Source organism: Mycteria americana, chromosome 11, assembly GCF_035582795.1.
Source record: "Mycteria americana isolate JAX WOST 10 ecotype Jacksonville Zoo and Gardens chromosome 11, USCA_MyAme_1.0, whole genome shotgun sequence".
Classification (NCBI taxonomy): domain Eukaryota; kingdom Metazoa; phylum Chordata; class Aves; order Ciconiiformes; family Ciconiidae; genus Mycteria; species Mycteria americana.
Window position 1 is genome coordinate 5448136 of NC_134375.1, and position 22718 is coordinate 5470853.

Below are 22718 nucleotides of genomic sequence, written 5' to 3' on the forward strand. Positions count from 1 at the left end.
GAGGAGTTGGAAACAGGGCAGGGGGGGAACAGCAAGGATGCCCTGCGTCCGCCTTATGCCAGGGCAGCAGGGGCTCATCAGGTTTCCTTCCTCCATCAGACGGCCATCATGGGAGAACAGCCACGCATATGCAGGACTAAGTGAGAGGCACAGCCGCTGCGATGCCAGTGAGTGCCTTTGTCCAGGAGGCAGGGAGCACGCAGAGGAAGAGGGGTAAGTTGCCAAAGCTGCACCCCGGGGCTCCGCACGGGATCTCTGTCTCGCCAAGGCCTCGAAGCAGAAGGACTAAGAGCAAGAGCTCTGCCGGACAATCCCGTGCCGCGGTCACTTTGTCCTCACAGCCATGAACCCGTTTGCTTCCCCAGGCCCTGGCAACTGCTTCTGTGCTGCTCCTGCGCTGCCGAGGGCACCCACAGACGCTGCTCCTACTCGAGGAACAGCACGGCCCGCTGGGAGTGCGACGGCTGCGCTGGCCTGGGCACCGGTAAGAGGCAAAGCACCTGGGTGTCCCTGGGCTGGGGCCAGGGGCCAGGCAAGGCCTGGCAGCGGATGCCCAGGGTGGGCTTGGCAGAGCTTCTCTGCTCCAGCAGACCCTCTGCAGCACATAGGCCAAATGGACATAAGAACAAGACCTTATATGTAAAAATATCATTAATTCAACAACAAGCATACACCTCCAGCAACATTTGTCCTTAATATTTATTAATGTACACACTCAATTAAAAAGTAGAAAAATCACCTCTGTAAAGATATACAAATCTACCCATTTCATAAGTCTTCCCTGTTATATATGCATTTTCATAAACTATAGTAAACTTTTACTCTGGAAATAATGCATTCGAGATATTTGTAAAGGAATCTCAAACAGGATCTCTCTTGCGTTTGGCAGAATACAGGTAATATAGTCTTACAGACACTTCCTACTTTCTTAGTGTCTTTCTTACAGACTACTTGCTCCTTCTGAACCCTGTTCAGCACTGGGGCCTGAGAACACACCAAATAACCCTGTGTTGTCTTTTTTACATGATCAAATGCTCAAAAATCTTGCAAAGCAGCAAGTCACATTTAAACGATGTAGAAAAAAAGCCCAAACCTTGGTACAAACATTGAATTGACACAATAAACATGTACATATTTAGAAACAAAGTTTAACAGTCTTTTCCAACATTATTTCCCATTAGAGCTTTGAAAGACTAGAATTTTGAAAGCAACATTTTTCTGCAACTTCCTCAAAGAAACATGAAACATTTCTGACCAGTAAGGTAAGAAAGATTTATTGTTTTGCTTTCACTTTCCTTCTTGCATCCTTATGCTTCTTCCGGCATTCCTGAAAATATTTAAATTTTAAAATTGGTATTATGAGAAGTTTCTAATTCACCTCTTTTGTCTCAAACACTATTTTTACGTGCAGCAAAGTAACTGGTCCTGTACAGTACAGAGATTCCATAATTTACCTGACTGGACATCACAACATGATGTTATACCCACTTCTATACTAAAAATTTTTAGCTCCCTGGTAATTAAAGTTTCAAGCCCTTCTAAAGGTCCTGAATTAATTTTTAATGCAGATTAAGCAAATAAGCAGCCGTGTTCCCTCCTCATGCTGAGCTTTCAGCCGCAGTTACCAAGTAACAGATGTTAAAATACTCACCTCAAGCAATAAGCTACGTCTTTCTTCCCAACCATCTTTTTCTTCACTGAGGTCTACTGATCTGCAAAATAACTTAGGGCCCTCTGCACAAAACAAAGAAAAAATTAATATGGTTAAACGCTTCTGAATATGCTGTTGTTAGGAAATCTCATGAGCAACACAGCAATAGTCAGAAGGCCTATTCTTCATATTCCTCTCTTGCCCCCACAACATGGTTGGCTCAAACAGAAATGGTATGTATTACAGCCTTGCATACTAAGGAAAAATGAAAGGCAGTAGCAGTTTTAATTAATATGCCAAAATATAAATTGCAGTGAAACAGCATCTGTTTCATTAAATGCTCAGCACCATTATCCCACATCTCCCAAGAAAATTTATGCCTGTTAAGGATTCAGAGCTCAATTTTAACAGGCTCAATTTTAATCAGATAAGCTGGAAGATTACAGTACAATAACTGTATTAACACAGTAACTTTTACACATACATTTAATGATGGTTATCTAACATGTTTCAGGAAACAAACATTATTTAAGGCTGTCCAGATAATTTATTGTATAAAATATCAAAAGCAATTGTTTTGGTGGCCTGTGGGTTGGGTTTTTTTTTCTTTTTGGTGTGTTTTTTCTTTGTTTTGTTGTTGTTTGGTTTTTTTTTTTTAACTATGAAATTCGTTATATTCACAAGAAAAAAACCCACATTATTTAGGATCAAGAACCATGTGTGCATATGTGGCTGATAAGAATATTCAATATTCTTAACAATAACACCAGAAACACAGAAAAAAGTTGTCCTGGTTTCAGTTGAGATAGAGTTAATTTTCTTTATAGTGGCTGGTATGGGGCTATGTTTTGGATTTGTGCTGAAGACAGTGTTGATAATACAGAGATGTTTTAGTTGTTGTGCACTAGTCAAGGACTTTTCAGCTTCCCATGCTCTGCCAGGTGCAGAAGAAGCTGGGAGGGGACACAGCCAGGATAGTTGATCCAAACTGACCAAAGGGCTATTCCATACCACATGACGTCATGCTCAGTATATAAAGCTGGGGAAGAAGAAGGAAGGGGGGACATTTGGAGTGATGGCGTTTATCTTCCCAAGTAACCGTTATGTGTGATAGAGCCCTGCTTTCCTGGAGATGGCTGAACACCTGCCTGCCCATGGGAAGTAGCGAATGAATTCCTTGCTTTGCTTTGCTTGCATGCGCGGCTTTTGCTTTACCTATTAAACTGTTTTTATCTCAACCCTCAAGTTTTCTTACTTTTGCTCTTCCGATTCTCTCCCCCATCCCACCGGTTGGGGAGTGAGCGAGCGGCTGCGTGGTGCTTAGTTGCTGGCTGGGGCTAAACCACGACAAAAGTTAAAGATCATATATATGCCTGAAAGGATCCAACATGACAAGATAACTTGTCAAGTGATTTTTTTTTTTTTTTTGGTAAGCCCTAAAAGACCAGCTACATATTAGGCAGTTATCTGAAAACAGGAAAGCAAGATAGCTGTTCAGCATTTATTTTACCAGGGCTTTCTCGTGGGATGTGCTACCACAATTCATACCACAAGTAATGATGGAAATTTGCAATTTTATTTTTTTTTCCTTGAACCTCCCATTTGTGTTTTAACTACAAAACATTAATAACTAGGCAGTATTTTTTTCTCATTGAATTTCAGTAAGAGTTAAAAAAAAAAAAGGGGTGAATAAGTTCTGTTATACCTCTTAGTCGTTCATCATCTTTGGAGAAGAAGAAAAATCTAGCACTTTCTGTCTTTGGTAAAGAGAAAAACCTAGACAAACACAAAGGAATTTTAGCATCATAAAAGTTACTGTCAAATTCCATTAACACAAATTAAAGCTGTAATGCTTCAGAGAAATAGTATGCATTGAGGAACATTACTCCATAGTAACCAAATACAGCTTTCTATAAAAAAATGTTTCTTAAGAAAACTTAATATATATTTGACTTCTGGCCAAACCCACTACCCAGTTAAGTTGTCATGCACTAAACTAGAAACTTGGCTTTTATATTCAACTTCAAATCAAGTGTGGTATTGGGGGTTTTGAATATACATTCTGCGCAACAAGGAAAGGTTTCCTAAGAAGACTTCATTGTTCAGAGATGTGGAATGAAGATGTTAGTTTCCCATGACCTGAGTGCTGCTATTAATGTTCTCATACCAATGACTACAACCAAGTAGACAACAAATACAAATATAACTTGCATTTCTTTGTCCCTTTCACTTCCTGATGCCTCTGGTTCATCATCACCCTCAGAACTGCTGTCTTGGAAACGTGGATCTTCTTGCCATGTGACTTTTACAGGTTTTATTGTTTCAAGTATGTAGGGCTCTGCAATAATATCACAATTAAAAAAAATTATCAGATTATTCCCCTACTTGCCAGTAAAAATTTCTACTTCAGAGTGAAACACTTAAATTAGAAAAGACAGATTTAAGGAGGACAGAAACCCCCCCTCCCAGGTTTTCTATCACCCTCTGGGCAGGTATGAATTTAGTTTGCTTTCTCATGTCACAAATTCACCCTCAAAATTCACAAGTATCATAACAGCATAGAGAAAAAGTGCAGGAGTCCTTCTGAAGCTTGCTGTTAGGGTGCAGGGTTCTATCAAGTCACTCCAACCTAACAATCATTATTAACTGAGTTGGGAGTAATTGTGCCTACTCATATTTTCAGCTTGCAGAAGTTGGAATAAAAACCTTTCCTTCACTGTGAACTACCTTAAGTTTCTTTGCAAAGAAACTCATAATGCCTTAGCTCATTCTTTCTGTGTGTTTAAGCTCTGTTATTTTCATGTATGTATTCCTGCCTATAGCATACAGAGCCAGATTCCAGAAGCCCAGTTTGCACATGGTAACTTAAACACATACCTGAGCCCTTACTACTTCACCTCACCAAAAGGACTGAGGTTATGAACCTACGGTACCCTTTTCTTTTAGTGTATAAGCACAGTACTTGTCTGGATGACCAGAATAGAGAAGACGGCACCTATACTGCCTCTCTCTGGCAATATAAAACCGTTTCCAAACCCAACCATAACTAGACTATGAAACACAAACTGTATTTCATTCAAGAGACAGATCAGAAAATTCTACTTTGGAAAAAGTGAGCATTTGCAAGTTTAAATTGTCCACAAAACACCTATAGTTTGTGCTCAGAAAAAAAAAGGCTATCTACATGTTCTCCCTTCATGGTTTCCACATGACACACATGATCTTAAGTCAGGTTAAACAACAACAATCACAAAAATCACCTAAGCAACTGAGGTATGTGCAATGGAGACTTATCTTTTGTTTGTGTCAATACAGCAGCTAGCACAGTGGCCCTGTTGCCACCAAATAGAATTCTTATGCAATATAAACCAATAATCATTCATAACAGCAAATAAAAGACACAGTGCTGAAACGTGTTCTCAGTGCTAAGAACTTTGCGAACTCTGAACTACATCTCCGCTCAGGTATCTTCCACATTGTTCTAGAGATCTCTTGCATACTCTGAACCCCATATTACTGCATTCAGAAGACACTGAATACTTTCTGAAGTAAGCAAAAATGTGGGGGTTTGTTGGTTTTTTTTTGGTTTTGGGGGTTTTTTTAGGTATTTCAGTTAACTTCACACAGTTTCTTTTATTTCCTACATTACTACTTACTAAGTGACTTGATTTCAGATTTTCTTAATCTTGATTTCATAACTCTTGATTTTATCTTAGATTAGGATACCCCACTAATCATGTGTCATTCAGTTGCAATTTTCTAAATGTACAATAATAAAATTAAGTACATAATAAAATGTTCTTGGATCTCGGGGTCAACTGTAAGATTTTATTTTGCTCATAGTACTACCTTAATTCTGTGATTAGACTACAACAATCTTGGCAAGTATAAGAGAAGATCATAATGATTTTCCATAATTACTTACTTTTGCCTCTGAAAATCCCCTGGATTCTGAATTTCTATACCCTATATAACTCTACAGTGCCTGACATAAGCTACTCATTAGAAATTGTACTATTATGTATGTTCTGCTGTTACCTTCTTTTACGCCCGACTCCTCCATGTCTCCAAAGAAGGAAAACGTGAAACCACTAGACTCCTGAGCTACGTTACTCCCAACGTTAGATCCCAAATGGTCAGGTGGGGTAGAGTCCTCTGCATCGTCTTTGTCCCAGGGTATTTCTTCATTTTTTTCTGGTTTGCTCTTTGAAGATCCAAACAGCTCTTTTAAATCCACAGCAATATCATAATACATTTCTTTAGACACTTCAGGCAGTTTCTCACTCTCTTCCCTCTTCTTCTTCCTTTTAGCTTTACTGAAATGAGATTGTTAAAGGATAGTAACAGAGCATATATATTTTTAAAAGAAAGGTTCCCTAAGAGGCAACCTTGCTATTAATGTCTTCCTAAACTTATCTAAGCACATTACTGAGTAGTTCACTTTTAAGGTTTGGGTTGGATTTTTTTGTTGCGGTTGTTTTTTTTTTTTTTTTTTCCTCCTTAGCATTTCCAGGTTCTGGCAAGAGGCTATTTGCTACTGCCAGAAACAGGTTTATAGGGCAGCATGACTATCCATTTGGTTTAGACTTTTGACCCATTTCTTTTCACCTCCTGCAATTTACCCACCCTTTGAGGGTAAGCAGTGGGGAAACATCTGAGGTTTGACTCTAAAGGCAGGAACAAGTCTACTTTGTAATTAATCACATTCTGAGTTTTCACTTAATATGCAATAGCATATAAATATTAAGATATTTAGGACAGATTTCTTTTCTGGCAAAAGATATCTTAAGAGCTAATATTTTTTTCTCACAGATTTGCAAATCTTACAGTCCATGACGTGAAGCAAAGGGATAGCCTGAAGGCGAGAAAGGAAGACAGAAAATGGCATGCAGAGACTAGATGGACTAGAAAGAAAAGGTGACATTACATGATGTTTTTAGTGGTCACAATTCTTATTATATATTGATTTTAGCAATAACAGAGAGAACTAAGGAAAAAACAGAGCAGTCTGCATAGTTTCAAACTCAGTCTTCTGCTATAGCTATCATTCCATGGGAAGAAACATCACAATTATAGTTGCCAAGCTGTAATATTACCTCTCTTTTTCTGTAGCACTTGGTTTCCTTTCAAAAACTGCATGGTCCTGTCTTGTGGGATCATAGCGGAGGGCATTAATATCTCTATAAAAATAGAAAGGAAAAGAAAAACCATGAGACATTCTAAATGCTCAACTGAAAACTATCCTAAACTTTTACAGTCAGATTCAAATTCACATTGGCTTCTTTACCAAAAAAGCTCCAAATCAATCAAAAACCTAACTGGCATTTAGAAAGTACCTGCTAGTCAGTGTCCAGGTCAGGAAAAATTATAAACAGAAGTGACTTTAATCAAATTGTAGTATTTCATATAAAATATAGACCTGAAGTTGTGTGTGTTATACAGTAAGAGTAAGTTTATACCTGTACCTGTTGATCTTTTGAGGAGCTCTATCAATATAGCTATCTGTACCAATATACCTATCTATATGCATTTCTTCTAGTACCATTGCATAAATTCAAATAGAAAAAAAAAAAAAACCAACAAAAAAACCCAAACCACCACCAACAAAAAACCCCCACAAAACAAAAAAACCCAAAATGCAAAAAAACATTATGCCCACCTTTCAAAATGTAAACATTTTTGGGACTTTCAGCTAAAGCAGTCTAAGGTTTAGACTGACCCCAATACTAGCGTAGCAAAGCGCATGCTGCCTTACGGCAATGCAAAAAGGTAATCACTTATTTCCCCTTCTCTCCCTCAATTAATGCTTAGGGCATAAATTAACTGCTTTTAAATGGCTACATACTATATCATTAACTAGGTATTAGAGAACACTGTCATTCACAAAACTTTCCTAAGGTGACCTCTGGGGTTGCAAAGATTATTTCCCCCTCTGCTTAGTCTTTAGAAAATACATGAAAATTTGTACAGGAGTCATAGAATTAAATATGATTGTGCAGCAGTCACAATGGTATTTAGCAATCAGCAGCCAACTAATGCAACTCCAACAGTGACTGTTGGTAAAAAATTACTAATTCCACACTATTGCATTACCCTTAACACTACTAACTTCCACCAGTTCAGTCCACAGACCAATTTATGTTAAAGTTCATAGTTAAATGTCACAACAGTTCCAATAGTACATTTCCAAACCTATCTCATCATCCTCTAATGAAGGTTAGAGCATGCCCAGCAGCAAGATGTAAGAAATTCCTAACCTAATTAAGAAATTTCTCAAAAGCAGAAATACAGAAAAAAAAAAATTCTCCACTGAAAAAGAAATTTGATGCTAATCACCTATAACCTTATTAACTGCTATGGAAGTCGGACTCTAACTTACTGACCTACTGCCCAACTCACATGTTCTTTGTTTAGCCAACTTAAGTTTGTCTCCACAGAGAACAGAAATATATCTTACATAGGCAAGGACTTACTAAAAATATTAATTTTCATAACCAACAATCCAATAATTCAAAATCTACTAGAAGAAACTCAAGCAAGCATCCAATATTTTTTTCTCTAAAATAATAATTACCAGTTGTATAATCTATTGGACACTTGAGTTGGGAAACTGCATTAAAGGCTGACTTCAAATGCACACAGCAGAGAAGGAAATACTTTTCTCAGCCAGCTAGGCAGAAATTTTAGTTCTGAAACATTGGCAAAAATTAAGCCTTCCTAAAATTCCTTCTTTTCTGATAACAGATAATTCATACTTGAACTTCTTAGCACTTGTGACTGTTTTAGTTGCCTTAGGGTGTTCCAGGTTGATATTCAAGAGGCTTCCCAGTATTTGCAGATTTTTCTTTTTCTCCGCAGCAAGCTCTTCTTCCTCATCTGCCTTCAAGATGTTTGTCTCTGCTAAGAGAAAAATAAATACATTATTTTTTCCTCGCTATGACCTGAGTAAGCCTGTAATATTTGATATATAACATTACTACAGTACTAGAAGAGCTCACACACATCAACTCGTCACTTCCTTTACTTTAAAGCTACTTAGAGGCTTTCTTCCTTGGCACTGTAGAAAATCTTTGATTACAAGTGTCATGGGCATTTGTTTCGTGTAAAATCAGATCAGTTATTTAACCTGTTCCTGACTTGTATCACATAACTGTGCAACTACTCTGCCACTGATAGATGCCGTACAGAAGACCACATTAAAGCAACAAAGGGAGTAGCAGAACCAGGCAAAAATATAAGTTTCAGAAACAAATCTGAATCTTGAGAACTAGGTTAACAATTTTGGTGGTGGTGGTAAGTATTTCAAAATGTTTGCCTTTTTCAGCTTTTCTGCCTTCTGCTGTTTAAAAAAAAATATCTTGCTTTCTAAGGCTGCCAAATCAGCTGTGGACTGCAGGATGGCTGCAAAACAAACAGTTTGAATGAATGTAATGGTCAAAAAGTTTATTTTAATAAGTCACCACTTACCCTGTGAAAAACATAGATAAACACATTCTGATATCATCCTGTATTAAAAAAATATTTTCAAATGTTGATTTATCAACCAAGTACATCTCATTCAGCTATTACAAATACTTTTGCAACATATACATTTAAGAAAACACAGCTACCAATATGTGCTATGTACAGCCACAACAGAGTTGGGTTATTTTCTTTAAGGAATCACCAAAGAAGCAAAAAATAAGATGCTTCAAGCATCCAAACTTAAGACTCCATGATATAGCTCTATTACTATCATTAACCAGGAAATATGAGCAGGTTTACCTTCTCCTTCACTGTCACTTTCGAGGAATCGAGCATCCATGCGAAATCTTTCATCTGTGCCAAATCGTGACTGCAATTTCAAGAGCTAAACAAAATGAAACAGATCCTATTAAGTGCTGGAGAAGAAAATCATCGACATCCAGTAACTTTTTTTTACTTTAATTATGGCAACATACTAATAACCTTTAGCTCTTGAGGCCTTTTCCAGAAATTTCTCTGTATTCAAAGATGACAACATCAGAGAAACTCCTCCCACTCCCCAACACACATTATTTCCTCCATGGCTACTTTTTCCACTGTTTAAGAGAATTCTATTGCAAGTTTGTCAAAATCATATTCAGCAAGTATGCAAACCTACATGTTATATTCTTCTGAAGTGGCGTTATGGAGACTTAGAAAAAAACTAAATTACAGTAATGGGTTCACTCACTTTTTCACCAGCTTTGCCTTCAAACTGGGGCTTAATGTTGAATCTCTCGTCATCTGTATCATCTTGCTCATCCTCGCTGCTTTCAAACAGTCTGCCCGAAGTTTTAGGAGCAGATTCATCCTTTGTTAAACACAAAGAAAATACAGAAAAGCAGCCGTTTACCTAAGCTTGAGAAAATAAATCAGTATCAACTTTGTTCACATGCTTTCCAGTTTATCTGAAAAAGTGAATTTCTAGAACAACCAGCTCACTGGTTGATCCATGCACTTCAAATCTTATATTGTATACACACCTTGTACGATTCTGTTTTACAGTTATGACTATTAACTTTTAGCATAGGCAAAATATCCATGTGAAGGGTAACTCAGGTTTTACAATGAGAGTTAGGTATAAAAATCCAACTTTCTGATTATGTCAAGAGAGATCAATTTAAAAATATCAATGTCTAATTATACCCTTTCTGAACAAGCCTCATTTATGGTATAAACTCTAGGACATAGTTTAAGTCAGTTGATAAATATCAATGATTAGAAAAGGTAAGCACTCCATGGCTTCAAAGCAATTTTCCATGGAATTAGAGGTTCTTTTAAAGAAAAGGAAAAATACAGGGCAGGGATTCTAAATACAGGGCAAGAGATATGTAAAAAAAGTGCTAAATGTGAGGAAAAGAAGGTTTTAATAGTGAGAATGGTCTGAATCTTACTGCATTTATGAAGGAAAAAAACAACAAAAGCAAAACCAATGGTTTAAAGCTTTAGCAGAGATGTGACTAACAAATGTGATGATACAAGAGGTTCTATTCCAGACAAAAGTACTTAATTGTGCTGAAAGTATGGCGGTAAAATCCTGAGGAGTCTGCTAAATACGATCTCAATTAGGTAAGGTGTAAAAAGGAAGTCCCACACAACTGCTTTAGACCTTAACATAACTTTAAAAACAAGACACTGCATTAATACAGATTCTTTGTCCACAGTGTTGGAAAGAGCAGAGTCCTTCTATACTACTCAAGCCAAATCTCCTCCCCTTCCTTTGACTAAAAGCAGCAAAATTTCAAAACTAATTATGTGTAAGCCCTATAACTTAAACATTCTTTTTCTTTTAATCAGTTAGAATATCTGTTATACAAATCTCAATCTCCTTACAAATTCTCCAAGTTCTCCAGCTTTATCAGATGCATGGTTAAGTCCTTTGAAACCTGTTTCATGTTAGCAAAAAAAAAAAAAGAATCATTCATATTAATTCAAACCTTCTCTACTTTTTTCTGTCACATCACTATGAAAAATAGTCTTCAGAATAAGAGGCATAGTCATATCGATATGGAATTACCTTACAGAATGCTGGACTTTTTCCCAATAACACTTACTTCTTCATGCATATTTCCCAAACTCGCATCTTTCTTCATCATCTCATCTACTTCAGCTTCACTTTCCACATCTGAATTGAATATGATGTGGTTATGCTTGCCTGTTGGCTGGCTATCCTATGTAAAAGTGGAACTGTCAAGTCAAACATATCAAACACTTGCTACAGTCATACATAAATATCTAAAAGACATTTCCATGACATGAAAGGAGGAATCTACTATTCCTCTTGCGACTCTAGAGACATTGCAAGAATTAGGAATGCATCACTTTGTATACACTCAAAAGAAAACTGGCCATGTACTCAGAAATTCCAGAATATGATTTTAAAGTATCTTAAACTACATCTATTAATTTCCCTTTTTCTTTTACTGCATACTGTTCAGATAGAAGTTGTGAGTGTAATTACCAGATTTGAGAGAGCTCCTCGAATGAGTTTCTTCTGTAATTCTCTCTCTTTCTGTCTCTCTTCTAGAGCTGCCAACCTCCTCTGGTTGTCCTGCAACTGTTTCTTTTTTGTATTAGGTTCCTTTGAAGTGGTAGCATGAAGACAAAGCTCCTTATTTTGCAGAAGGTTTGTCTTCCCATTCTCACATTTACTAGCTTCACATTCTGGAATTTTATTGCTTACATCCCTCTTCAATTTTTTTGAAAGCAGTTTTGGGCTTTTCTGTTGTGGTTTAACATGTTTCTGTGACACTGCAGCATTAGTATCCATGTCACTGCTCTCATCTTCACTCTGATCAGTACTAGGAACACCATGTCCACGCTCTGAATTTTGGTCTTCTTGTGAAGAACTCGCACCTTTGCTCTTTCCTTGTAAATGTGGTCGGGAAACAGGTTGATCACTCTCATTGGGTAAGGAGGCAGCATCTGACAATTCCCTGTGCTGTTCACAATGCGTATTTTGTCTCTTTTTACTGTTGACTTCAAGTGAATACAATGGATGGTTCTTAGACTGCCTTTTAGATGCCTCCTCCCCACAATAAGAGGTACAAGCTTCAAGACCTGAACTTTCTACAGACCTCTTCTTTAAACCAGTGCTGTCCTTAGTTAACTCTTTTTCACAAAGGGACCCCATTCCTCTGAAAGGCTGATATTTCAAACGCGAATTATTTTGTCCCTTGGAGCTTTCTTCATCAGCATTCTCCTCCCCTGCTAAAATCGCAGCAACTATGTCTTCAGGACAGATACTTTTTTTTTTAACTGCAGGGTGAAATTTAGAAAGTTTTGTTTTATTTACAACATTACCCTTAGAATTTTCTTCAACGCTGTGCTGACTAGAACTCTGTGTACTGTCCGATTCTTCTACTGGTGTCCCAGTGTTTTCAGTAGCTAATGCTTTTAAGTCATCTAATGTAAGGTCTAAGCGGTAACAGTTTTGCATCATGGATTCATAATCAGAACTGATTTCAGACTCCTCTTTCTCAGGCTCTGAATAAGAGCTTTCACTATCACTTGTCTTTATTGTACTATTAACTGCTGTACTCTGCAAGGCAGCAATTTTGGATTTTCTTATTTTCCCTTTTCTTTCAATGTATTCTTCTTTTAAATTGCAAGTTTTCAGTGAGGAGTCATTTACCAAATCACTTTTTTTGTGAGTTAATATTTCTTTATTTTCCACCTTCACCTCTTTAGAATCCTCTAAAATTGCAGTTTTCCTGCTACTTAGATCTGGAGTTTTACTTTCAGCAATAATTTCATCTGTATCTGCTGAATCATAACCCTTATCGCATTCCACAGTCTCTTTCTCTCTATAACTTCCTTTGATACCTTTCTTCATGGCAGCTGGATTACTTAAGGACCAGTGACTATTGTATTTTAATTCAAAATTATCCTCAACAATTTCCAAGTGGTCACTTTCAGTCTCAACATTTTCAGCTTTCTGTATTTCTATCTCTTTCTTTACCATTGCTCTGATTTCCTCTTCAGAATCAATGTCACTGTCAGAAACACTCATATTATTTTGAGCTGTAACTCCAGGAACATTGCTTTTATTTGATAATAAACCTCTCCCTGATATTTTACTATTAAGAGTGCTTGACGGAGGCAATTTAGACTTCTCACTGGATTTGGATTTTGATCTTTGATCTAGCTGTGATGAGCTTGTGTTTTTTGAACGTGACTGGCACTCAGAAGAGAGAACTACCGCTCCATTCAGAGCTTCACTGCCCAGTTGCCTCAGTTTTTTAGGTGGCTTCTCGGTTACAGGGAACTCTCCTTGCCGCTTCTTGTTTATGCTGTCATCTCTCCCTTCCAAGTGCCAAGTAAGCTCAGATATAGGAACTACACGTGTCAAGTCTGGCTCCAGCTTTCTCAGGTTATGGCAATATTTTGAGGGGTCATATTTCACAATGTTAGTCCAAGTTAAGGAATTAAAACAACATGATTCTTTCAGCAAGCAGACTTCCAGTCTTTATGAAGAAGTTAAATTCTGCATGAAAGGACAATGAAGAGTCATTTTTAATGTTATGACCACAAGCCTTTAAGCAACTGACTCGCAGTCGAAAAAAATTATTCAAATCACACAAACTTACTGCAAGATTTACTAGGGGAATTCAGTAAATCAAGTATGACAGAGTAGTCAATATTAAGACCATTAAGCAAATATTTCCCCATATGACGAAAGAACAAAGGGAACTGTGCCTATGCCCAACCAATAGGAAAAGGATATTTTATTTTTTTGTGGATTCCTAAGGTGCAGGATAGGCAAGACTCTGCCAAATTTACCAACAACCCATTTCTAAAAGAAAAGAAAAATAATCAGTGTTAAACAAAAAAGGAATACTAGTAACCCTGGCATAAAACAAGATGTATATTCTTTGATAACAGAAACACTAATAAAGAACTATGACTAATTCTTTTTTTGTTTACTCTCTTAAGTGAGATATATTCATACTATGCAACTTAGCCAGCTTCCTTCTCAAATAAAGAACCAAAATCAACCAAATTTCTACAACCTGCAAATAAAGAGTGACAATAAAGAACTGAGTTTCTTTACTTTACAAGTACTTTTTTTAATATATGGCTTCTGCTTTATGAATTAAAAGCGGTAACTATACAGACAGGATCACTATTATGTTGCCCTTTTCCCCTTTCCCACTAGAAAATTAAAAATCCCCCCCATCACCCTCCAAAAGCATTCTGTGCTTAGCAAATAATTTTGAAAACTTTGTAGTAAATGTAATTTTTGTTGCCTAAATTTGCACATTCAGTGATTTTATTTTAAGTCTTACTTTTGTACACATGTGTAGACCCTGATCCTGAATATGCTGAAGCACAGAGATTAGTTCCTGACAACCCAGCCGTCAAAAATGTATATGATGTATAAAAATAAGACACACATTCTCTTTACATGCTTTTAAGGGTGACACGAAGATATTCCCAACATCAATGAGTAACAAAGCATTTACTAATTTAACACAATGAGAGGACAGTATGATCAAGATTATTTCCAGTCATTACAAAGAACGACAGGAGCATTCTACACGTCTACACATAAGGTATTTCTTTAGACTACTTTTCACAAGTTGGACTGTCACACTTCATAAAAGTTTCTTTACATAAAGTGTAGAGATTTGACATAAATTTAGATGTAATAAGCTTGTACCCAATTCTAGGTTTTGTTTCATTTTAATTCTCCATACATCTATCTCACCATACCTTGTGGTCTGGCACCTCTGTACCTGGTACTGCTTTCATGTGAAAGTCTACAACTCCAGCCTTTTTCAGTGATTCTAACAGACACGCTTTGTCATTTTGCTGTGGCTTTTCCTTCTGCAGCTTTGCCTCCTCCCTCTCCATGGTGAGCCTGTACCAAAAAGTACATCATATATGAAAAAAGGTCTGCCTGCGTGCTAAATTATAGCTGGCAGTAACCCTCTCCCACAGAACAGTAACCATTCACTACTTAAGGCATTAACGTATCTGCTACCTTTAAGGGAATAGTGATGCAAAACATGTTGCAGTATCTAATATGCATCAACAGTCCACCAATGTCAATAAAAACTAGAAAGAATAAGAGCGTAGCAGATGAAAGCACAGCCATAATGTTATTAGATAAACAGAAAAAGGGTAAATTTAGCAACAACATACTTCTTAAAATTGATTTTTACCTGTGCAAAAAGCTTTCTTTGGCCAACTCAATTTGCAGTGTCCCCCCTTTCCATTTTGTTTTATTTAAAATTGACATGCCTGCAAAACAAGGAGAAGGGATATGAATATTTTCTACATTAAAAAAATACACCTTAGACTTAACTATGCCTCTTTCTATGATAGTTTGAAGTTTCTCTAGCATGATCCATTACTCACCTGATTTAAGTTTGTATATGAAAGGTCTAATAGCCTAATCTTACACAAGAAGGTCTACATCCAAAATTAAGGTTCTGACTTCAAAAGAGTCATTCAAGTCTGTATGGTTCAGTTCAAATACAAACCTGAAAATTCAGATACATGTACCCTGAAGTTTCTATGCTACTGTCAGATAGGCTCTTCTCTGCTTAGCTTCTTCTGTACTTTGAAAAACATAGTTAAGGAGTACTGAAAACAAAAGGAGAAAGTGTTGTACTTAGAACTTAAGGAAGCTAAGTATCAAGGGCTGGGTTAGCTTTTAGTCGCACTCAGACAGCTTTCCTATTCGTAGTGGCAGCACTACCTAGATAAAAGGGCATATTACTAAGCCCTCTCTTTGGGTATAGGTATCTTCACCTGCTGTTTTGCTGCTACGTATTACGCAGGTGGTTTTATAACTCTGCCAGTAGTTTTGTAATCCAACTATTCTGGGATTTGCAAAATTGCTTGTCCTGGTTCTGGCTGGGATAGAGTTAATTTTCTTCCTAGTAGCTGGTATAGTGCTGTGGTTTGGATTTTAGTATGATAATAACAGTGATAACATGCTGATGTTTTGGTTGTTGCTAAGCAGTGTTTACACTGGTCAAGGACTTTTCAGCTCCCCATGCTCTGCCAGGTGCACAAGAAGCTGGGAGGGGGCACAGCCAGGACAGTTGATCCAAACTGCCCAAAGAGCTATTCCATACCATATGATGTCATGCTCAGTATATAAACCAGGGGGAGTTGGCTCGGGTGTAGCAATCGCTGCTCGGGAACTGGCTGGGCGTCAGTCGGCAGGTGGTAAGCAGTTGTATCGCTGTTGCTTTTTCCCCCTGGGTTTTTGTTCCTCTCTCGTTCCCTTGTTGTTTTCCTTCTCATTACAATTTATCATTATTATTATTATTTTGTTTCAATTATTAAACTGTTCTTATCTCAATGCACAAGTTTTCTTACTTTTGCTCTTCCAATTCTCTCCCCCATCCCACCAGGGGGGTGTGGGCAGGGAGGGTGAGCGAGCAGCTGTGTGGTACTTAATTGCCAACTGGGGCTAAACCACAATAGTCCTTTTTGGTGCCCAACATGGGGCACGAAGGGTTTGAGATAATAACAGATTAACCAGAGCATATTAATAAATTTAGATCTGTTAGTAGTTGCGGGCCACGATATTAATTCATCTGTTCTCAATATTGTTAATTGTTATTGTCATCTCGCTGCAACAAGCCCAAAAAGGAACAGCCCTTTGGGCACTTTGGATCAACTGTCCTGGCTGTGCCCCCTCCCAGCTTCTTGTAAGCCCAGCAGAGCATGGGAAGCTGAAAAGTCCTTGACCAGTGTAAACACCACTTAGCAACAACCAAAACATCAGCGTGTTATCACTATTATTCTCATACTAAAATCCAAACCACAGCACTATACCAGCTACTAGGAAGAAAATTAACTCTATCCCAGCCGAAACCAGGACATTGCTTTAAGAGAAGCATGCTTTATGTGAACTCTCCTTCTGGGTTTCCTCTCATGTCAAGTCACTTTAATGTTTTACGGACCTGATGAAAGCCTTTGAAGCACGTTTCCTACACCTTTTCATAAAAGGGCTAGAACTCATAGATCACTTGTTTCGGTCACAAGGAATCTTTTTAATCTGCTTACATCTGGTTATGGAAAACTCCAGTAAAGCAACTTCCATAAAACTGCAGCTTAAAGAAAATGGAATGACTATGACACAGAATAAAACAGGGTCTACCTTGACCACAGCCTGATTTGACAACATTAGGTGCATTATCAGTAAGGCAACTTGGCTCAAAAACATAAATTACTTAAAAAAAAAAAATACTTACACTTTCTAAGATCTGCATCAGAAATGCTGACACTCATGTAAGCAAAAGTTTTCATAGGGTTCCCTGGTCAAGGATAAACACTCAGTTAATTTCTATATAATTTCAGTGTTTCCTTTAAAACTGAAAATTAAGCTATTTCCTGAAAATAAAGGGTCTCTGAAGCAAAAATTCCATTTCATGCTACAAACTGAAAAAGAATTCAGTTTTAAAGGATGATGCAAAACTGTTACCCTGATCATCTTTTCTGGTAATAATCTCCGTATCCAACACGTGCCCAAACTTGCCAAATCTTTCTTGCAGTTCAGCCTTAGAAACTGTATGGCCAAGCCCTCCAACATATAAGCGTTTTGAAACTTGGTTCTTCTCCATGTTGAAAAGTCAAGCTGTGACACCTGTAACGTGCACTCTGTTTTCCTGTGAGAAGATAATAATAGCTCACCGACACTTACATTGTAGGTATTAATGCAATCACCGTACCACACGATGGAACTAATCGTTCCATCAGAAGTCCTCCACAAAGAACCTTTTGAGAAGCTCTCCTTTGCTTCGCACTAGGTTAGGGGCTCTGCTCCAGTCCAGCGCCAGTGAACACCGCATTGCTGTAAGTAACCAGGGCTGCAGCACTGGGTTATTTTTTTTTAAACTCTGAAGCGTATGGCTGGGTGCGTGACAGTAAGCGTAAACAGCTCTTAGCAGTACAGCCTTTCTAAAGAGCTCCTAAACGAAGCAGGGGAGCCACCGCGAGCCAGAGCCAGAGCCAGAGCCAGAGCCAGAGCCAGAGCCAGAGCCAGAGCCAGAGCCAGAGCCAGAGCCAGAGCCAGAGCCAGAGCCAGAGCCCCAGGAGAACCCGAAGCACCCGCCGAAGCCCTCAGGACCCGCCACCCCCGAAGAGACGCTGCAGCTCTCCCTCACCGCCTCCATGTGCGATCCCCGTAGCGCCACGCAATTTATCTTCCCCCTCGCATCCCTTCCTAGCACTCACTCGGAAAAAAAGGGTTCCGCTTCCCGGGGCCGTTGGATTCTGATCGTCTCCTCTTCTCTTTCGGGTTCCTGTTTCCGGTCGGTCAAGTATGATGGGAGCACACGGGTTGGGCGTAACTAACCAGGAAGAAAGGTAGGGGGATTTTCCGCAAGACATAAGTAATAAAAAAAAAAAAAAAAAGAAAACGGCTACTGAAATAATGCTTTTGCCATGCACCTCAATAATGATCTCGGGAGCCGTCCTTCAAGCGGCTCTGTGTTTCGCGAGAGAGGAATGAAGGCGCGGTCGGCGCCCCCTGCTCAGGCAGCAGCTGTGGTAGCGGCCAGGCCCGCGGCGGCTGGTTGGGCGCGCAGTTCGAAGGCGCGGGGCGCGAGCGACGGCTGGGCGGGAGCCTCTCTCCTCAGCGCCGGCCGGGTCTGGGGCTTCCTCCGCTCCTTGGGGCGCTGGGGCTGCAGCCTGCTCTCCTCGGCGTGCGTTGTGCCGCCTGGGCGGTCTCCGGCACCCGTGAGCCTCAGCCTGTGTCGTGGGGCGGGCTGGGGTAGCACCGGCTCTCCGAGTCGTGCTTCCAGCCGTTATCTTGTGAGACGTGAAGGCTAGAAGCAAAACGACGAAACACAGAACCCCACCAGCTCGTTTCTCACAAACTCTTGGATGCTCTTCCCAGCTCTTCCTGTGGCAGCATAGAAGCAAATACTTAGGGGTGTATACGGGCAGGTATGTAGAAAATGTGAAATGTTTACCGTTAATGCACCAATATATATGTCTGTGTGTATGCTTAGGGTGAGGAGAAATGATTGTTTGTCGTTAAATTTATGTTTTATTTAACGGAAAGTATGTACGGGTATTTTTTTCTGGAGGAAATGCTCTTTGAAGTTATAACTAGTCTTCGAGTCTTCTGCAGTCTAGAAAATCACTTGAGTTAAAATAGCTGTAAGCAGTATATGTGTTCTGTTACTGTTTTCAAAACAGCTAGCTGTTAAAAGAGGAATTGGCTAACAACCTAGGGTAAAGTTCAGGCTATTGTAATGTTTTTCTCAACGTACTCTTTATTATGACCAAAACTTTCTTCAATACATCCAGTTAAAAAAAAAAACCTAATAGGATGCATTAAAAATTGGAGAACTTCTATTTTTTCTCCCCATTGGTCTTGTTTGTTGTCATACATTGCATGAGATTGCTTTAAAATTCCAGAGGAAGTCACGACTAGGCACAATCTCAGTGATTCTCTAATTGCGTATACTTTCTTTATTCACTAAATAATTTTTTAATGCAAAACATGTTTTGAATCTTATTTTCTCATGTGTATTATTCAGATGCTGTTTCTTATGAAATAAACCAACAAAATCCTATTTCCCTCTCATCACTTCTTATTGAACCATGTTAGCGTGGATCTTGTAAATACAGTAGGGGTTGTTTCAAACCACACATAAAACTAGATTTATTTTTTTTTTACCTGGTTGAACGTATTAATACATCAGTATTGAGCTGCATAATGCTCTCCGCAGTCCTTTGAATGTCTCATGTCTAGACTGAATGTCAGGTTATTTTTTTCTTGTAATTGATGTTTATTTATTTTGAATTATTTGTGAATCGTGGTTGTTTCTTCGGGTCTCTTTACTGCTATTTGCTTGAAAGGCAGATTATGCTATGGTGCTAGTAGGAACAGCTGTGCTTCATTTAATCAGGTGGATTGGTCAAAGCTGGCTTCAGTTTCTGTATCTGATTAGGATTGCCTTCTATCTGCAGAACAGCTTGTTGTTCTATTACAGCAAATGTAAAACAGCTGGATATGCTCCTGGATGAAATCATGATTAGTTAAAAAGATTCTTAAAGAAAGCCTTTGACTACATTAGACTCCTGATTTAACTTCTGTATTTAGAGGCTGTGCAATGACCTGTGTCTTAAAATTGGTTTAATAATTACATTTGGACTCAATGAATTAAATCTTTGAGGAACTAATGCAACAAAACTACAAATTTTTTTTTTGTTTCAAAATTGTTATCTATTTTGGAGAAAACTTTTTTCTTTTCTTTTTATGTAAAGTCAGAAATTTGATCTTTGTCACATTCTTGCTGCTATCTAGTAGCTTTGTGTATTCACTGGAAGTAGAATCTTTCCCATTCATAATGCTTTTAGCAGAGTGAGTTACTGTGTTTCTTAGGAAGCTTTGTTACATTCAGAATTATGGAAAAAGTGGCCTTTCTGTTCCTGTAATGTCTACTTGCAGACCAGTGTCTTTCTAAGTGGACTTTCTAGGGTTTAAGTAGGAGTTACATTGATGACAGAGTACTGTAATATTAAGAGTAGAGTTTTACTGCAAGCCTAATTCTCTTTTCAAGTTGGTGACAGAATTCCTGTCAAATTTGGTTGCTGAGGATCAAGGTTTATATGTTAGTTTAATCTTCCATAGCAAACAGTAGTGTTTGACACTCTAGAATTCTTTACAGAGGTATAAATTATTATTCTTGTCAAAGCTACCTAGGGTATTTAAAAATTGCACACACCAATTCTTCAGTTTCAAAAGTCATAAAATAGAACTGTCTTGTTTTAAGTAGAGAGGTAAGAGAAACAGTTGCCTAATGTTATATTTACATTTCTTAAATTAATTCCTTGGTTAAAAATAATTTCTTTTTGATTTTTTTTTTTTTAATTTGGCCTAAGAAATATGCTTATTTTGTTTTATCTAGTAACATTGATTCTGAGAAATGGACAGCAGCATTTGTCAAGTTTATGAAGACATAATCCAGTCACTGGAAGAAGAAATTAAACTATTGGCTGAGAAGTATGAAGATAGCCAACAAGAATCCACCTTTTTTTCTGATGAGGAGATATTAATGTCAATGTATGCCTTTTTTTACATGTTGGATTAATAGTGTTTCTTTGTTTGTTATCCTATTCAGGATAAACTTTTGTCTCTATGTTAGGACTTCCTTTATGTTATTTTTACAGTGCTGATCTTGTTTAGGACATGGGCTATATATGGTAAAAGATTACAAATAATAAATAGTTGATCTCCTTTTACTTCCTTCTGTTGGTAGTTTGTGGGTTTTTTTAGTGTTTTGTTTGCTTTTTTTTTAAAGGCAGTCATAGTGGTCACAGCATGATATCAGGTACGTTACTGTGCGGGCCCTGCAAAGTTGTTGACTGCAAAGGCTGTGTTTTCCATTATGCACTGTGAAACAGCTTGGTGCACATTTACTTTAAAAAAAAAAAAAATTGGGGACATGTACAGGTGTGACTAATTATATGCTAAAGAAATGCAATGTTAGGGCTTTTTATTTCCATTATTTAACTGATATTCTATAGCAAATGTACACTGTAGATAAACTAAGTAATTTAGATGAGTAAAGGCATCACAGGCCATTTTTGTTGTACATTTCTCGAAATGGATGCTTACATCTCAAGTCTTATAACAAAGGCTGTGTCTACCTGGCAGTGAACATAAAGTATTTATGTAAGTTAGAGTAGTTTACTGTCCTTAGTAATATGATCCAATTGAAATTTGACTCATTGAAAACTGATCGTGGTCTGAAAAGCATCAGATCACATTACAAATGCCTTTTATTTAATGGTATTGCTGTACTGATGTGGCAAAACATGTTCTTATGTCTGGGTCTTTTGCCCTTTTGATTTTATTTTTTTTTCTTTTTCAATTCTAGAAAATCATTCCAAAGAGAATTTCAGGGTGAATCTAAGGGATGTGAATCTCCGTCAGATCTGAAAGCTCAACTTGAAAGTCTAGAAACAGATCTCTCATTTTTAATGAAATTTACTGGTATTCAGTTCACAAGTCATTCCAAGAAAACAGTGGAAAAAAGTAAGCATTTTTGTGCCCTTTACTGGCGCTATACTGAGCGTACTGTTTCAGTTCATTGCATTTGCAAATGCATGTTGTAATTTACTTTCAATGTTAGCAGAAAGACAACTATTTTGAAATACAATAGAATTTTCTTTACTGACAAAATAGTTTCTGAGTAAATATAGTACTTTGCATAGTGGGAAAGTGAAGGATGACTGTGAAGTTAGTTGGTTTGGTTTTTTTAACGTGTTTAACTTGATTTCTTTATTTATATGATGGATGGTATCAGTTGGTACTTTAAATATGACTAATGGAAGAAATGCAATAATTGTTGAATAGAATTATAATCAAGTATTTTGTTATCTTTATTTTATAACAGCTAGAAACAGAACAGTGCGGAAGCACAGATTATCAGGGAATTGCCACTCCCTGTCTTTTCAATTGGAATTCCAGCTTCTTGAAATGCGGGTAAGGATTGATATATCATTTAAAAAACAAACAAAAAAACCCCAACAACCAAGCAAACAAATAAAACCTCAAATGGCCAAATGTCAATGCTTCCTTTTC

At 37.8% G+C, this 22718-nt stretch overlaps 2 protein-coding genes across 9 annotated transcripts in view; one reads left to right on the forward strand and one right to left on the reverse strand.

Annotated features, from left to right (window-relative positions):
* Nucleotides 1-683: 683 nt before the first annotated feature.
* Nucleotides 684-18416, reverse strand: NOL8 (nucleolar protein 8). Of its 8 annotated transcripts, none has more exons than XM_075513941.1 (17): nt 18353-18416; nt 17601-17784; nt 17371-17433; nt 15322-15400; nt 14870-15017; nt 13879-13949; nt 11616-13560; nt 11209-11325; nt 9846-9965; nt 9416-9500; nt 8407-8551; nt 6748-6831; nt 5690-5967; nt 3863-3989; nt 3357-3427; nt 1652-1734; nt 684-1327 (listed from the first exon to the last, which is right to left on the reverse strand). In XM_075513941.1, the coding sequence occupies exons 2-17, from the start codon at nt 17737-17739 to the stop codon at nt 1274-1276; spliced, it is 3609 nt and encodes a 1202-aa protein (XP_075370056.1). In that variant the 5' UTR covers nt 17740-17784; nt 18353-18416; the 3' UTR covers nt 684-1273. The 8 variants fall into 8 exon arrangements, with proteins under 8 accessions (XP_075370056.1, XP_075370060.1, XP_075370058.1 ...); XM_075513945.1 differs by having other exon boundaries at nt 17655-17784; nt 18283-18382; XM_075513943.1 differs by having other exon boundaries at nt 8407-8548; nt 18283-18382.
* Nucleotides 18417-18680: 264 nt separating this feature from the next.
* CENPP (centromere protein P) overlaps nt 18681-22718 on the forward strand; it is a 153795-nt gene continuing 149757 nt past the window's right edge. The window contains exons 1-4 of the mRNA XM_075513965.1: nt 18681-19066; nt 21040-21194; nt 22012-22169; nt 22531-22619. Of these exons, the coding sequence (XP_075370080.1) occupies nt 21058-21194; nt 22012-22169; nt 22531-22619 (384 nt within the window). The 5' untranslated portion in view covers nt 18681-19066; nt 21040-21057. The remainder of the gene's footprint in view (nt 19067-21039; nt 21195-22011; nt 22170-22530; nt 22620-22718) is intronic.

Bases quoted from the DNA above. Each gene is read 5' to 3' on its own strand.
- NOL8 (XM_075513941.1), bottom strand. From the start codon at position 17,739: ATGGAGAAGAACCAAGTTTCAAAACGCTTATATGTTGGAGGGCTTGGC. The intron at 15,018-15,321 runs GTAAAAATCAAT...TTTTTGGTACAG, and splicing joins AAAGAAAGCTTTTTGCACAG to GCTCACCATGGAGAGGGAGG. The intron at 9,966-11,208 runs GTAAGTGTTATT...TGTTTAACAAAG, and splicing joins TGGGAAATATGCATGAAGAA to GATGAATCTGCTCCTAAAAC.